The sequence below is a fragment of the Entelurus aequoreus genome, linkage group LG19 (genome assembly GCF_033978785.1).
Source record: "Entelurus aequoreus isolate RoL-2023_Sb linkage group LG19, RoL_Eaeq_v1.1, whole genome shotgun sequence".
In the NCBI taxonomy this organism is placed as follows: Eukaryota; Metazoa; Chordata; class Actinopteri; order Syngnathiformes; family Syngnathidae; genus Entelurus; species Entelurus aequoreus.
The window spans coordinates 46,287,175-46,303,243 of record NC_084749.1 but is presented as its reverse complement, the minus strand read 5'-3'; the positions used below and the strand labels follow the sequence as shown (position 1 = coordinate 46,303,243).

General features: G+C 37.9%; 1 protein-coding gene and 1 long non-coding RNA gene across 2 annotated transcripts in view; both read right to left on the bottom strand.

Moving 5' to 3' along the window:
- Positions 1–1,447: 1,447 nt before the first annotated feature.
- Positions 1,448–7,005, bottom strand: LOC133635408 (uncharacterized). Its single transcript, XR_009822059.1, has 3 exons — positions 6,994–7,005; positions 2,062–2,207; positions 1,448–1,978 (listed from the first exon to the last, which is right to left on the bottom strand). It is a non-coding gene; the product is annotated as an uncharacterized LOC133635408 (long non-coding RNA).
- The window catches only part of LOC133634975 (ankyrin repeat and MYND domain-containing protein 1-like), a 44,160-nt gene continuing 29,923 nt past the window's right edge, over positions 1,833–16,069 (bottom strand). The window contains exons 12-18 of the mRNA XM_062027635.1: positions 15,159–15,266; positions 14,960–15,082; positions 10,632–10,733; positions 7,087–7,252; positions 6,994–7,006; positions 2,062–2,207; positions 1,833–1,978 (exon numbers count right to left, since the gene is read on the bottom strand). Coding sequence (XP_061883619.1) covers positions 1,833–1,978; positions 2,062–2,207; positions 6,994–7,006; positions 7,087–7,252; positions 10,632–10,733; positions 14,960–15,082; positions 15,159–15,266 — 804 coding nt within the window. The remainder of the gene's footprint in view (positions 1,979–2,061; positions 2,208–6,993; positions 7,007–7,086; positions 7,253–10,631; positions 10,734–14,959; positions 15,083–15,158; positions 15,267–16,069) is intronic.

Here is a 16,069-nt window from a genome sequence, read left to right as displayed (position 1 = left end):
TTATTATATCATAATAATATATCAATATATGGGAGGAGTTCCTTGAGCCAAAAGAAACCCAATAGGACTCTTTCTTCAGCCTGACGGTATCCCTCACCGCTGGTGCCAGCAGGTTATCGGATTACAGCCATGACAGGCACAGCTCCGATTGGCCGCCTCAACAATGGAGGTAAGGAACGTGGTCCTCTCGGACTCAATATCCAGCGCCTCCCTCATGACATGTTCAAAGTTCTTTCAGAGGTGGGAATTGCACCAAAATAACGATTTCACTGTAGGCTGTAGTCAACTCCAAAATAACGATTTCACTGTAGGCCAGGGGTCACCAACGCGGTGCCCGCGGGCACCAGGTAGCCCGTAAGGACCAGACGAGTAGCCCGCCGGCCTGTTCTAAAAATAGCTCAAATAGCAGCACTTACCAGTGAGCTGCTTCTATTTTTTAAATTGTATTTATTTACTAGCAAGCTGGTCTCGCTTTGCCCGACATTTTTAATTCTAAGAGAGACAAAACTCAAATAGAATTTGAAAATCCAAGAAAATATTTTAAAGACTTGGCCTTCACTTGTTTAAATAAATTCATAAATTTTTTTACTTTGCTTCTTATAACTTTCAGAAAGACAATTTTAGAGAAAAAATACAACCTTAAAAATGATTTTAGGATTTTTAAACACATACATTTTTACCTTTTAAATGCCTTCCTCTTCTTTCCTGACTATTTAAATCAATGTTCAAGTAAATGTATTTTTTTTTATTGTAAAGAATAATAAATACATTTTGATTTAATTCTTCATTTTAGCTTCTGTTTTTTCGACGAAGAATATTTGTGAAATATTTCTTCAAACTTATGATTAAAATTCAAAAAAAATATTCTGGCAAATCTAGAAAATCTGTAGAATCAAATTTAAATCTTATTTCAAAGTCTTTTGAATTTCTTTTAAAATTTTTGTTCTGGAAAATCTAGAAGAAATAAGGATTTGTCTTTGTTAGAAATATAGATTGGTCCAATTTGTTATATATTCTAACAAAGTGTAGATTGGATTTTAACCTATTTAATCAAAATTCTAAAATTATCTTAATCAGGAAAGATTACTAATGATGTTCCATAAATTATTTTTTTAAGTTTTTCTCTTCTTTTTTTCGGTTGAATTTCGAATTTTAAAGAGTCGAAATTGAAGATAAACTACGTTTCAAAATGTAATTGTCATTTTTTTCGTGTTTTCTCCTCTTTTAAACCGTTCAATTAAGTGTAAATATCATTAATTATTAATAAAAACATAGAGTTAAAGGTAAATTGAGCAAATTGGCTATTTCTGGAAATTTATTTAAGTGTGTATCAAACTGGTAGCCCTTCGCATTAATCAGTACCCAAGAAGTAGCTCTTGCTTTCAAAAAGGTTGGTGACCCCTGCAGTAGGCAACGCCAAAATAACGATTTAAGACCCAACAGAACCGCACACGTGGGAACCGAATGTTCTCCGCATTGTCCACTTACGCCCATCCTTTCCCAGCCAATCAACATGCAGAACACACATAATATTATTTTTATTATTGATAATATATTCATTTTAGTACAATGTTTACTTTGATGTGCAATTAATTTGATTTGATTCATTATTTAGCTAGAGTGCTTTATTTTCCTATATTCAAACACAGTGTTACTGTTCAAACTGTGTGTAATGTTACAGTATTAAATATACTTGTTAAATCAAACCTGTCTTGTTTTTACTAAGCTATTTTATTTGAGTGTTGGTCTTTATGATGGTACTTGGGGACTGGAGACAAGTGTTTTCAGAGGTGGTAGTGGTCTAGAAAATGGATGGCTGGGTAGATTCGCCATCAGTTGAAGCTGTAGTTTTCCTTCAGGTTAATAGTTTGCCACTCTGAGATGCTGTCTCCAAAAACCAGGACTGTGGGTCCAAACTGGACATGAAAAGGTCTTCTGCGTGTCAACATGGGTCCTTTGTCAAAATTGAAAGCAGCGCCTGGATTAGACGAGAAAGACAATGTTGGGATTATAAATGAAAATCTGACTAGAGCTTTGAACCGTTCAAAAACTGCTTCTCACCCGCTTCCCGCTGACACTCGTCCTTATGTCTCTCATCCCATGCTTTCAGTTTACAGGCCATGGAGCAGTAATACACTTTGTGGCAACGGGTGCAAGCAGTCAACTTCACATTGGAAGAACAACCACAGTAATAACAGAATTTAAAGCTGGGGGAAAAAAAATCAGAGTTGGAAGTAAGAACAGGCTAACAGGAATTGTATGGCAGGATGTACGTATGTACACTATATTGCCAAAAGTATTTGGCCACCCATCCAAATGATGAGAATCAGGTGTCCTAATCACTTGGCCCGGTGTATCAAATCAAGCACTTAGGCATGGAGACTGTTTCTACAAACATTTGTGAAAGAATGGGTCGCTCTCAGTGATTTCCAGCGTGGAACTGTCATAGGATGCCACCTGTGCAACAAACCCAGTCGTGAAATTTCCCCGCTCCTAAATATTCCGAAGTCAACTTTATTATAAGAAAAGTGAAGAGTTTGGGAACAACAGCAACTCAGCCACCAAGTGGTAGGCCACGTAAACTGACAAGAGGTCAGCATAGTGCAGAGACTTCCTGCACAGTCAGTTGCTACAGAGCTCCAAACTTTGTGACCTTCCAATTAGCCCACGTACAGTACGCAGAGAGCTTCATGGAATGGGTTTCCATGGCCGAGCAGCTGCACCTAAGGCAGGGGTGTCCAAAGTGCGGCCCGGGGGCCATTTGCGGCCCGCAGCTAATTGTTTACCGGCCTGCCACATTCTGCAAAAATTGCAAAATTGATCCATCCATCCATCTTCTTCCGCTTATCCGAGGTCACATACTTCCCTCTCCCCGGCCACTTCGTCCAGCTCTTCCCGGGGGATCCCGAGGCGTTCCCAGGCCAGCCGGGAGACATAGTCTTCCCAACGTGTCCTGGGTCTTCCCCATGGCCTCCTACCGGTCCCTAGGGAGACGTTCGGGTGGCATCCTGACCAGATGCCCAATCCACCTCATCTGGCTCCTCTCCATGTGGAGGAGCAGCGGCTTTACTTTGAGCTCCTCCCGGATGGCAGAGCTTCTCACCCTATCTCTAAGGGAGAGCCCCACCACCCGGCGGAGGAAACTCATTTCAGCCACTTGTACCCGTGACCTTGTCCTTTCGGTCATAACTCAAAGCTCATGACCATAGGTGAGGATGGGAACGTAGATCGAGCGGTAAATTGAGAGCTTTGCCTTCCGGCTCAGCTCCTTTTTCACCACAACGGGTCGATACAGCGTCCGCATTACTGAAGACGCCGCACCGATCCGCCTGTCGATCTCACCATCCACTCTTCCCTCACTCGTGAACAAGACTCCGAGGTACTTGAACTCCTCCACTTGGGGCAAGATCTCCTCCGCAAAATTGATAGTATTGCAAAAATTAAAAAAAACATTTAAAAAAGTTAAATGAGGTGAAATCTAACGATAACAAGTTACAATGTTGACACAAAGCTGCCATGCAGGCAGTTTTTTTTCCTTTTGTCTTTCTTTATTTTTCTATTTTTTGTCATTGCTCCAAAAAAAAATAGGACAAAAAATCTATGTTATAATGAATGACCTATTCAAGGCTCCAATTACTTCAAAAATGTCACTTTAAAATGTTTTATGTGGAAAAAATATTGCTTACTTTTGTGTGGTTGCCACCTAAAAACATCAAAGTTTTCTTTGACAAAAGAGCATAAAAACAAACAAAATAATAGTTCAAACGTAAAATGGACAGATATATCTGAAGTTGATCTCGTAACTTAAGTGCTGAAAGTAAAAAAAACCTAATAAAAATGTATCACTTTATGAGTGGGGCCTTTTGGATCCCAAATATATTTAGTGGGATTTTATTAATATTTTCACTGTGATTTCTCAAAAATATTAAATAATTAAAATCAACGGTGTCCTGCATTATTGATCTTTTAGGGCTCTAATTACTAAATGCTGCATATTTCCAGTTTTACTATAAAAAACAAAAGTTGTCTTTGACAGAAAAGGCATAAAATGTTTTTGTTTTTTTTACTTTTTATCAACCTGAAGTTGATAGAGATTTACTGTAAGCATTAAATAAAACATAATAATAATAATTTGACTTATTTTTAACATTTTAATGACAGACCCTTTATGGTCCCCGGGAGCCCTAAAGGTTAAAAAAAAATCCATATATTTTGTTATGGTTTGAAAATGAAAAATATCAAAATGGCCCTCAGTGGAAAAAGTTTGGACACCCCTGATCTAATCCATACATCACCAAGACCAATGCAAAGCGTGGGATGCAGTGGTGTAAAGCACGTCGCCACCGGACTCTAGAGCAGTGGAGACGCCTTTTCTGGACTGATGTGTCAGAAAATTTGTATGTAAATTATCAAAAAACTTTCCGTTCTGAGTTCCAGTGAACAGATGAGAGCTGTCTTTGTTCCACCAAGTCAAAGGCTTGGGAAAATTCCACTGTGTATGATGGGAGGAGACGGGAGGGGTTATCTATTGTCATCGAAGACCTGCTCAAGCCTGAGGCATCTTCTTCTTTTGTCTTCGATGTGACCAAAAACAAGAGCTGTTTATATACCCCTCATTCCTGTTGAGACATGTGGTGTTGTGTAAACATTGAATATCTAAATAAAGGAGGAGACGTAAACCTTTTTTCATCAGAGCGTGGAAGACTGTATAGAGCAGGGGTCGGCAACCCAAAATGTTGAAAGAGCCATATTGGACCAAAAAAAACAAAAACAAATCTGTCTGGAGCCGCAAAAAATTAAAAGCCATATTACATGTGTCATGAGATGTAAATTTAATTAAGAGGACTTAAAGGAAACTAAATGAGCTCAAATATAGCTACAAATGAGGCATAATGATGCAATATGTACATATAGCTAGCCTAAATAGCATGTTAGCATCGATTAGCTTGCAGTCATGCAGTGACCAAATATGTCTGATTAGCACTTCACACAAGTCAATAACATCAACAAAACTCACCTTTGTGCACGTATGCACAACGTTAAAAGTGTGGTGGACAAAATGAGACAGAAAAAGAAGTGGCATAAAACACGTCCTAGAAAGTCGGAGAAAGTTACGCATGTAAACAGACTATACGGTGAGTTCAAGGACCGCCAAAATAAGTAGGACAAAACGGCGCTCGCCAAATACTTGAATCAGTGAAGCATATTTAATATAAACAGTGTGATTTATAACAATTACGGAGGTTTGTGTCATGTTTGTCCTCCTACAGAAACCATACTAAAACAAAAAAATTTATTTTTTTCCCCCTCATCTTTTTCCATTCTTCATACATTTTTGAAAAATCTCCAGAGAGCCACTAGGGCGGCGCTAAAGAGCCGCATGCGGCTCTAGAGCCGCGGGTTGCCGACCCCCGGTATAGAGAGTACAGTCGCCGCGTCTCTCCTCAAAATTGAGTCCAAATGTAATTATGTCTCTGTTTGATTCTTTGCTTCTTGTCTTGTTTAATAGATGTCATCTGTGTTTGAACCTGACTGATGAGTCACGTTTTTCCATCTGGCAATATGATGGACCAGTCTGGGTTTAAACCAGGGGTCACCAACCTTTTTGAAAGCAAGAGCTACTTCTTGGGTAGTGATTAATGTGAAGGGCTACCAGTTTGATACACACTTAAATAAATTGCCAGAAATAGCCAATTTCCTCAATTTACCTTTAACTCTATGTTATTATTAATAATTAATGATATTTACACTTAATTGAACGGTTTAAAAGAGGAGAAAACACGAAAAAAATGACAATTAAATTTTGAAACATAGCTTATCTTCAATTTCGAATCTTTAAAATTCAAAATTGAACCGAAAAAAAGAAGAGAAAAACTAGCTAATTCGAATCTTTTTCAAAAAATTAAAAAAAGAATTTATGGAACATCATTAGTCATTTTTCCTGATTAAGATTACTTTTAGAATTTTGATGACATGTTTTAAATAGGTTAAAATCCAATCTGCACTTTGTTAGAATATATAACAAATTGGACCAAGCTATATTCCTAACAAAGACAAATCATTATTTCTCCTAGATTTTCCAGAACAAAAATTTTAAAAGAAATTCAAAAGACTTTGGAATAAGATTTAAATTTGATTCTACAGATTTTCTAGATTTGCCAGAATATCTTTTTTAAATTTTAATCATAATAAGTTTGAAGAAATATTTCACAAATATTCTTCGTCGAAAAAACAGAAGCTAAAATGAAAAATTAAATTAAAATGTATTTATTATTCTTTACAACTAAAAAAAATACATTTACTTGAACATTGATTTAAACTGTCAGGAAAGAAGAGGAAGGAATTTAAAAGGTAAAAAGGTATATGTGTTTAAAAATCCTAAAATCATTTTTAAGGTTGTATTTTTTTCTCTAAAATTGTCTTTCTGAAAGTTATAAGAAGCAAAGTAAAAAAAGTAATGAATTTATTTAAACAAGTGAAGACCAAGTCTTTAAAATATTTTCTTGGATTTTCAAATCCTATTTGTGTTTTGTCTCTCTTGGAATTAAAAATGTCGGGCAAAGCGAGACCAGCTTGCTAGTAAATAAATAAAATTTAAAAAATAGAGGCAGCTCACTGGTAAGTGCTGCTATTTGAGCTATTTTTAGAACAGGCCAGCGGGCTACTCATCTGGTCCTTACGGGCACCGCGTTGGTGACCCCTGGTTTAGAGGTTGCCAGGGGAACGCTACATTTCGGACTGCATTGTGTCGAGTGTGAAATTTAGTGGAGGAGGAATTATGGTGGAGGGTTGGTTTTTCAGGAGTTGGGCTTGGCCCCTTAGTTCCAGTGAAAGGAACTTTGAATGCTCCAGGATACCAAAACATTTTGGACAATTCCATGGGATGGCACTTCTCGTTCATATGTGAGTAAAGGCAGGTGGCCAAATAGTTTTGGCAATATAGTGCATATCATTTATAATGAAGGGGTTTTGAATTTTAGTGTGTTACTTTACCTTGTGTTAGGATCTGTGAAAAAAAAATAAAATTTCAAACTGGCATCACATTCGTTAAACCTTTGATGTGTTTAGCAAATACTGTATACTGACCATTCTGGAGAAGATACTCCTCTCTTTGTAGTTGCCCCCTTTCTCTCTGGGCAACCGCTTTCTTCAGCATATTTCCCATCATGCTAAGCAGCTGGCGCTTTGTTTGAAATGTTTCTCTCTCCGTCATGTTTAGAGCATGATAGGGAGTGTTGGCTATGCCCGAGTCCTAGATGGTAGCATAAATGTAACACCAGCTATTATGTGTGCATGGAGCATTTTTCTTCTGTTTTTGTTCATGCAGGATGTCAGACATTCACCTACTAAATCATCTAAATAGACATATTAGCTGTCCGATTTAAACTGTAGGTCTAAATTAGACATATTGACCAGTTGACCTTCCACCCTTTTTTGAATGAATGAATAAAATACGTTTATTTCGGTCCTATAATCAACCATCAACCATTTTGTGTGACCAGTTTAACAGTACAGATTATACATATTTAACAATCATACACATTTACACACAAAAAGAAAAGAAAAAGATTGACCGAAAAAGGAATAGGCTGAAGCCAAAGCTTATATTTGCCTCTCCTAAACCTTCACTGGAAATAAGATTGCCTGGAACATCAACGTTCAAAAAAATCATGGGGACAAAAGTAATTTTTACTATATTTAATAATTTTCAATTATTTCACCTTTCAAAGTTTTCTTAAACCTCATCACTGAGCTTGTTGCACCATTTAACTCCTAAAACTGAAATACATTTGTATTTTATATTCCTTCTTACTTTACCCATTTCCAAAATCAATATCCCCCGCAAATTATAGTTTTCTCCTCTTAATTGAAATAACCTAAGAATACAAGATGGAAGGCTGTTGTTCTTTACTCGAAACTAGAGATGGCCGATATTATCGGCCGATAAATGCTTTAAAATGTAATATCGGAAATTATCGGTATCGTTTTTTGTATTATTGGTATCGTTTTTTTAATTATCGGTATCGTTTTTACATTTTTTCATTAAGTAAATCAACATAAAATCACAAGATACACTTACAATTAGTGCACCAACCCAAAAAACCTCCCTCCCCCATTTACACTCATTCACACAAAAGGGTTGTTTATTTCTGTTATTAATATTCTGGTTCCTACATTATATATCAATATATATCAATACAGTCTGCAAGGGATACAGTCCGTAAGCACACATGATTGTGCGTGCTGCTGCTCCACTAATAGTACTAACCTTTAACAGTTAATTTTACTCATTTTCATTAATTACTAGTTTCTATGTAACTGTTTTTATATTGTTTTACTTTCTTTTTTATTCAAGAAATTGTTTTTAATTTATTTATCCTATTTTATTTTATTAATTTTTTTTAAAAAGGACCTTATCTTCACCATACCTGGTTGTCCAAATTAGGCATAATAATGTGTTAATTCCATGACTGTATACATCGGTATCGGTTGATATCGGTATCGGTAATTAAGAGTTGGACAATATCGGATATAGGCAAAAAGCCATTATTGGACATACCTACTCGAAACATAATTTCCATTGCATTTAAAAACAAAATCTCTGAAAATTTTAACACATGAGAACTTATAAATAATGGATTGGTATATTCATAGTAGCACGCTTTGTGTATTCTAATGAACATTTTTTGAAGTTTAATTATTGGCTCTATGTTTGTTTTATAAACATTTCCCCAAACTTCAACACAATATGTTAAAATATGGAAAAATAAAAGAGTAATATAACTGTCACAAATAATTGTATCTAAGTTATCACAAAACTTTGTGTTACATTGAGTTCAGCTCGCCCGGCGAGAAGACAAAAGCTGTCTTTGATCCTACCAAGCAAAAGGCTTGTAAAACTCCACTGTGTAGGATGGGAAGCAACATGAAGGTGTTCTGTTTCTTTGATGTATTGTAATTAACAGAAAGATATTGTCCTGACCCAAGATCGACAAAGCGAAGAGGAAGCAGGACCTGACTCCCCCTCCAGGGACCTTTTCTTTGAACTGTTCGTAATCAAAGGCGATGGCTGTTTACGACCCCCCTCCCTTAGAAACAGCAGTTGCCATGTAATCAGGGAAAGTCCAAATAAAAGAGGGCGTACAATCTTTCGCCAGAGCGTGGTGAGACTGTGCTCTTACAGTCCAGACGTCTCTCCTCAATTGAGCCAAATTTAATTCAGTCTCTGTTTAATTCCTTGCTTCTTGTCTTGTTTAATAGATGCCATCAGTGTTTGAACAAGACAATAACATATGCAGACATGTCTTATTCAGCATGTGTCTTACTTTATAAAGAATAGCAATGGATTTGGATATTTTTCCCTTTATATATTTAATATGCTGTTTCCAACCTAATTTATGATCAATTATTATTCCCAATAATTTAGTTTCATATACTCTATCAATTTTCACTTGATTTAATTTTCATTTTTAAAAACTTTACTTTGAAAAATCAACACAAACCAGGGTTGCACACATTCTATGTCAGTGGTCATGATTGAACTACGTTTGTGCAATTTTGTCAACAACATACTTTCTTAACAAACTCATCCTACTGGGAACCAGCGTCCACCGCAGTAAATATAAAAAAATATATAATTTACTTCACCTTTGTGTTTGTCTAACAGGGCTATTTTTTCTTTCAGAAATGTATACATTTGACAAAATTGATTAAAGACAGAGAACGATGGTTCTCAGCAAGCCACTAATCAGCCCTTAGCCCCGTTTATGCACACACCGTATTGGCGTTCTTCCTAAAAACCAGCATGTTATGTAAAAGTACTGAAACATTGAACAGGGGATTCCTTCTGAAATGTCAACCAAAAGCCAAATACCCCTAACTTTTTACTGTACTGATCAGCCTGATTACAAACCATTTTTTTTAAATTAGTTGTATTTATCTAAAATCCCTTTTATTTGTATCATATTTCAGCAAGTGTTTTCCGTACCGCCACTATTCCATCACCGTTTAAATTTGAGATATAACCCGAGTAATACAGTATATGTTAAATACAATCATGTGAAAACGTTAAGACACCTTACTACATATTTAGTTCTTCAATAAGAAATAGAAATATTAACTAATTTTAGTAGTTGAAAGTAGGTAAAAAAAATTGAGTATCGTGTAAAAGTCTATTAATTTCATCAAATCAACTTAAAATTTGAAACTAACATGTTATATAAACTCATTACATACAAAGTGAAACATGTCAAGCTTGGTTTACAGTTTTTTAAAAACAAAAATTTTCTGAAATGTTAAATTTGTGGTTTTCATTAGCTGTAAGCCACAAAAGTCAAAATTGTATCAAAAGAAATGTTGAAATATCTTGAGTTGCGTGTTACGAGAGTATGTTATATATATTAGTTTCACCGTGTAAATCTAATTGCTGAAATAAAAGAACCTTTGCACGATATTAAAAAAAATGTTGAGCTTCACCTGTAATTGCAAAAACAACAAATTCACAATTATTGATTGATACGTTTACTGATAACTTTTAGAACATCCCATGCTCTAATAGCTACTATTTCCCCCTTTGGCAGGAATTAAGCTCAATGACATGTTTTTGACAAACAAGAAGTGAAATGGTTTACCTGGTTGAAGGACTGGTATACGTAGTCCACTGCAGTCCCTATAATATCACCGACCTGAACTGGCATCAAGATGTCAGCACCAGCCTTGTCCAACATCTCCAACTATGACAAGAGTAGAATTTGATTGTATATACACTACCGTTCAAAAGTTTGGGGTCACCCAAACAATTTTGTGGAATAGCCTTCATTTCTAAGAACAAGAATAGACTGTCGAGTTTCAGATGAAAGTTCTCTTTTTCTGGCCATTTTGAGCGTTTAATTGACCCCACAAATGTGATGCTCCAGAAACTCAATCTGCTCAAAGGAAGGTCAGTTTTGTAGCTTCTGTCACGAGCTAAACTGTTTTCAGATGTGTGAACATGATTGCACAAGGGTTTTCTAATCATCAATTAGCCTTCTGAGCCAATGAGCAAACACATTGTACCATTAGAACACTGGAGTGATAGTTGCTGGAAATGGGCCTCTATACACCTATGTAGATATTGCACCAAAAACCAGACATTTGCAGCTAGAATAGTCATTTACCCCATTAGCGATGTATAGAGTGTATTTCTTTAAAGTTAAGACTAGTTTAAAGTTATCTTCATTGAAAAGTACAGTGCTTTTCCTTCAAAAATAAGGACATTTCAATGTGACCCCAAACTTTTGAACGGTAGTGTATATATTTATATACACTAAACATCTTGATTACTGCACTCTACCCATGGAACAGTGGGTAGCTTTACATCTCAGGGAGTAAGAATACATGGACGGTATAGAGAGGGGCTTGCTAAGTCCATCCTGTCTATTTTTTTTTTTTTTATCAACTATTAAAATGACAAACAATCTTGCTGGAGCCAATTCATTGGGCAGTAGCCAGCTGCTATCATTAGTGCTGTCACTTATGTCATTTTTATTTTTTTAAAGACACTATTTTAGAGAAAAAAGAAAAACACAGCTGCATTTTCTTTCAATATTGCCAATCATTCACAACTATGTAAGACAAGAACACACACAGTATGTTTTTCTTTTTTTTTTTTAAATGCATTTTAATTTGTAATACACGGTAAGTGTGAGGCGGCTAAAAATGAAGCTAATGCAAGTACTCTATTGCACCCAGAGAAGACCTCTAATAAAACATCCAAAAAACCACCAATAATACTCCATTTACATCTAAAGATCGGAATGTTATCAAGTATTCGCAATGTTGCTATTATAAGCGCTAATGTAGACAATTACCTGCGGGAGTATTATAATTAATTATTTATCTAAACGGGAAGATGTAAGCATCCTATCAGTCAGCATCCCGGTGAGAGCAGACATTGTACAGTAACTGATTATTTTTTATTAGGTCCATAGTTCCATTCATCCATCCATCTTCTTCCGCTTATCCGAGGTAGGGTCGCGGGGGCAGCAGCCTAAGCAGAGAAGCCCAGACTTCCCTCTCCCCAGCCACTTCATCCAGCTCCTCCCGGGGGATCCCGAGGCGTTCCCAGGCCAGCCTGGAGAGATAGTCTTCCCAGCGTGTCCTGGGTCTTCCCCATGGCCTCCTACCGGTCCCTAGGGAGGCGTTCGGGTGGCATCCTGACCAGATGCCCGAACCACCTCATCTGGCTCCTCTCCATGTGGAAGAGCAGCGGCTTTACTTTGAGCTCCTCCCGGATGACAGAGCTTCTCACCCTATCTCTAAGGGAGAGACCCACCACCCGGCGGAGGAAGTTCATTTGGGCCGCTTGTACCCGTGATCTTGTCCTTTCGGTCATAACCCAAAGCTCATGACCATAGGTGAGGATGGGAACGTAGATCGAGCGGTAAATTGAGAGCTTTGCCTTCCGGCTCAGCTCCTTCTTCACCACAACGGATCGATACAGCGTCCGCATTACTGAAGACGCCGCACCGATCCGCCTGTCGATCTCACCATCCACTCTTCCCTCACTCCTGAACAAGACTCCGAGGTACTTGAACTCCTCCACTTGGGGCAGGGTCTCCTTCCCAACTCGGGGATGGCACTCCACCCTTTTCCGGGCGAGAACCATGGACTCGGACATGGAAGTGCTGATTCTCATCCCAGTCGCTTCACACTCGGCTGCGAACCGATCCAGTGAGAGCTGAAGATCCTTGTCAGAATAATTGTATCTAAGTTATCACAAAACTTTGTGTTGCCATGAGTTCCTGGCGAGAAGACAAAAGCTGTCTTTGATCCTACCAAGAAGAAGGCTTGTAAACCTCCACTGTGTAGGATGGGAAGCAACATGAAGGTGTTCGGTTTCTTTGATGTATTGTAATCCCCAGAAAGATTTTGTCTTGACCCGAGAACTACAAAGCGGAGAGGAAGCAGGGCCTGACTCCCTTCAAGGGGACCGTTTCTTTGAACTGTTTTGTAATCACAGGCGATGTCTGTTTACAACCCCCGTACCTTAGAAACAGCTGTTGCCATGTAATCAGGGAAAGTCCAAATAAAAGAGGACGCGTACAATCTTTCGTCAGAGCGTGGTGAGACTGTTCAAGAGTACAGTCCAGACGTTTCTCCTCAATTGAGCCAAATTTAATTCCGTCTCTGATTCCTTGCTTGTCTTGTTTAATAGATGTCATCAGTGTTTGAACCTGACAATCCTGGCCAGATGAATGGACTGGACTCACACTATTATGTTAGATCCACTATGGACTGGACTCTCACACTATTATGTTAGATCCACTATGGACTGGACTCTCACACTATTATGTTAGATCCACTATGGACTGGACTCACACTATTATGTTAGATCCACTATGGACTGGACTCTCACACTATTATGTTAGATCCACTATGGACTGGACTCTCACAATATTATGTTAGATTCATTATGGACTGGACTCTCACAATATTATGTTAGATTCATTATGGACTGGACTCTCACAATATTATGTTAGATCCACTATGGACTGGACTCTCACAATATTATGTTAGATTCATTATCGACTGGACTCTCACAATATTATGTTAGATCCACTATGGACTGGACTCTCACACTATTATGTTAGATCCACTATGGACTGGACTCTCACACTATTATGTTAGATCCACTATGGACTGGACTCTCACACTATTATTTTAGATCCACTATGGACTGGACTCTCACTATTATGTTAGATCCACTATGGACCGGACTCTCACAATATTATGTTAGATTCATTATGGACTGGACTCTCACAATATTATGTTAGATCCACTATGGACTGGACTCTCACAATATTATGCTAGATCCACTATGGACTGGACTCTCACACTATTATGTTAGATCCGCTATGGACTGGACTCTCACTATTATGTTGGATCCACTATGGACTGGACTCTTACTATTATGTTGGATCCACTATGGACTGGACTCTTACTATTATGTTGGATCCATTATGGACTGGACTCTCACAATATTATGTTAGATCCACTATGGACTGGACTCTCACACTATTATGTTAGATCCACTATGGACTGGACTCTCACACTATTATGTTAGATCCATTATGGACTGGATTCTCACACTATTATGTTAGATCCACTATGAACTGGACTCTCACACTATTATGTTAGATCCACTATGAACTGGACTCTCACACTATTATGTTAGATCCACTATGAACTGGACTCTCACACTATTATGTTAGATCCACTATGGACTGGACTCTCACACTATTATGTTAGATCCACTATGGACTGGACTCTCACACTATTATGTTAGATCCACTATGGACTGGACTCTCACACTATTATGTTAGATCCACTATGAACTGGACTCTCACACTATTATGTTAGATCCACTATGAACTGGACTCTCACACTATTATGTTAGATCCACTATGAACTGGACTCTCACACTATTATGTTAGATCCACTATGGACTGGACTCTCACACTATTATGTTAGATCCACTATGAACTGGACTCTCACACTATTATGTTAGATCCACTATGAACTGGACTCTCACACTATTATGTTAGATCCACTATGGACTGGACTCTCACACTATTATGTTAGATACACTATGGACTGGATACAATCAAATAATTAGTAGGTTATTTTCTGCTAGTTGTATTTGTTTAGCTTAGCAATTCAACCATGGCTTAACAGTTTCATTGTGAGTTTTTTTAGTCATTACGGAGCCAATTTATGATCTCAATGCACTACATTTTGTTGACACAAAGATGTAAATAGTTATAAAAAGCAAGTATACTATTGCTACTGCTGCTTTTTTGTCTTTTAGAGCTTGGAAAACACCACTTGCTATAACCGCCGGTTACTGCAAGCGTCACCAAATAAAGCCAGACTTGGAACAACCAAATATTTGCAGACATTTCACTGTGTGAGTAAGTACCAGTTTTACTCGGCTGGCATCTACACGGTAGCTGAAGTTTCCAAGGGCACAAAGGGCACTGCCCAGTCCACGACCCAAGGGAAGGTTGGGATCTGCACCTATCTTTAATAGCTCTTCAGCTGCCTGCAAATATAAAACATCAGTGTATAAAACAACAGGCAGTGATTCTGTATTTGCGAGTGTACGTCACACCATTTACCATATTATTGCCACTTGCTATAGCCAAGGAGAGCGGAGAATGTCCACTCCAGAGGAGGTCTGTGCTTGCTTTGTAGGACAGCAAGAGGGATACCACCTTGCTGGCATTCTGCATGAAGAAAGCAGCAGGTCATATCAAGAAGATTAAACAAAAGCACTTGATTTGTATTTTTTATTAGTGTATTACAACATAATGTCATGGCTGTCTTGAGTTTCCAATCATTTCTACAACTCTATGATTTTTTTGTGATAGAGTGATTGGAGCACATACTTGTTGGTCACAGAAAACATTCATGAAGTTTGCTTCTTATGAATTTATTATGGGTCTGACCATAGAACTTTCCTCCAGAAGGTCTTATCTTTGTCCATGTGATGTCAGATGAAACAAAAATGTAGCTGTTTGGCCACAATACTTAGGAATATGTTTGGAGGAGAAAAGGTGAGGCCTTTAATCCCAGGAACACCACGCCCACCGTCAAGCATGGTGGTGGTAGTATTATGCTCTGGGCCTGTTTTGCTGCCAATGGAACTGGTGCTTTACAGAGAGTAAATGGAAGGATTACCTCCAAATTCTTCAGGACAAGCTAAAATCATCAGCCCGAAGGTTGGGTCTTGGGCGCAGTTGGGTGTTCCAACAGGACAATGACCCCAAACACACGTCAAAAGTGGTAAAGGAATGGCTAAATCAGGCTAGAATGAAGGTTTTACAATGGCCTTCCCAAAGTCCTGACTTAAACATGTGGACAATGCTGAAGAAACAAGTCCATGTCAGAAAACCAACAAATTTAGCTGAATTGCACCAATTTTGTCAAGAGGAGTGGTAAAAATCTAAGTATTTACTAAAAAGTGATGGTCTACTGCAGTTTTTTTCAACCAGTGTGCCGTGAGATACAGTCTGGTGTGCTGTGGGAG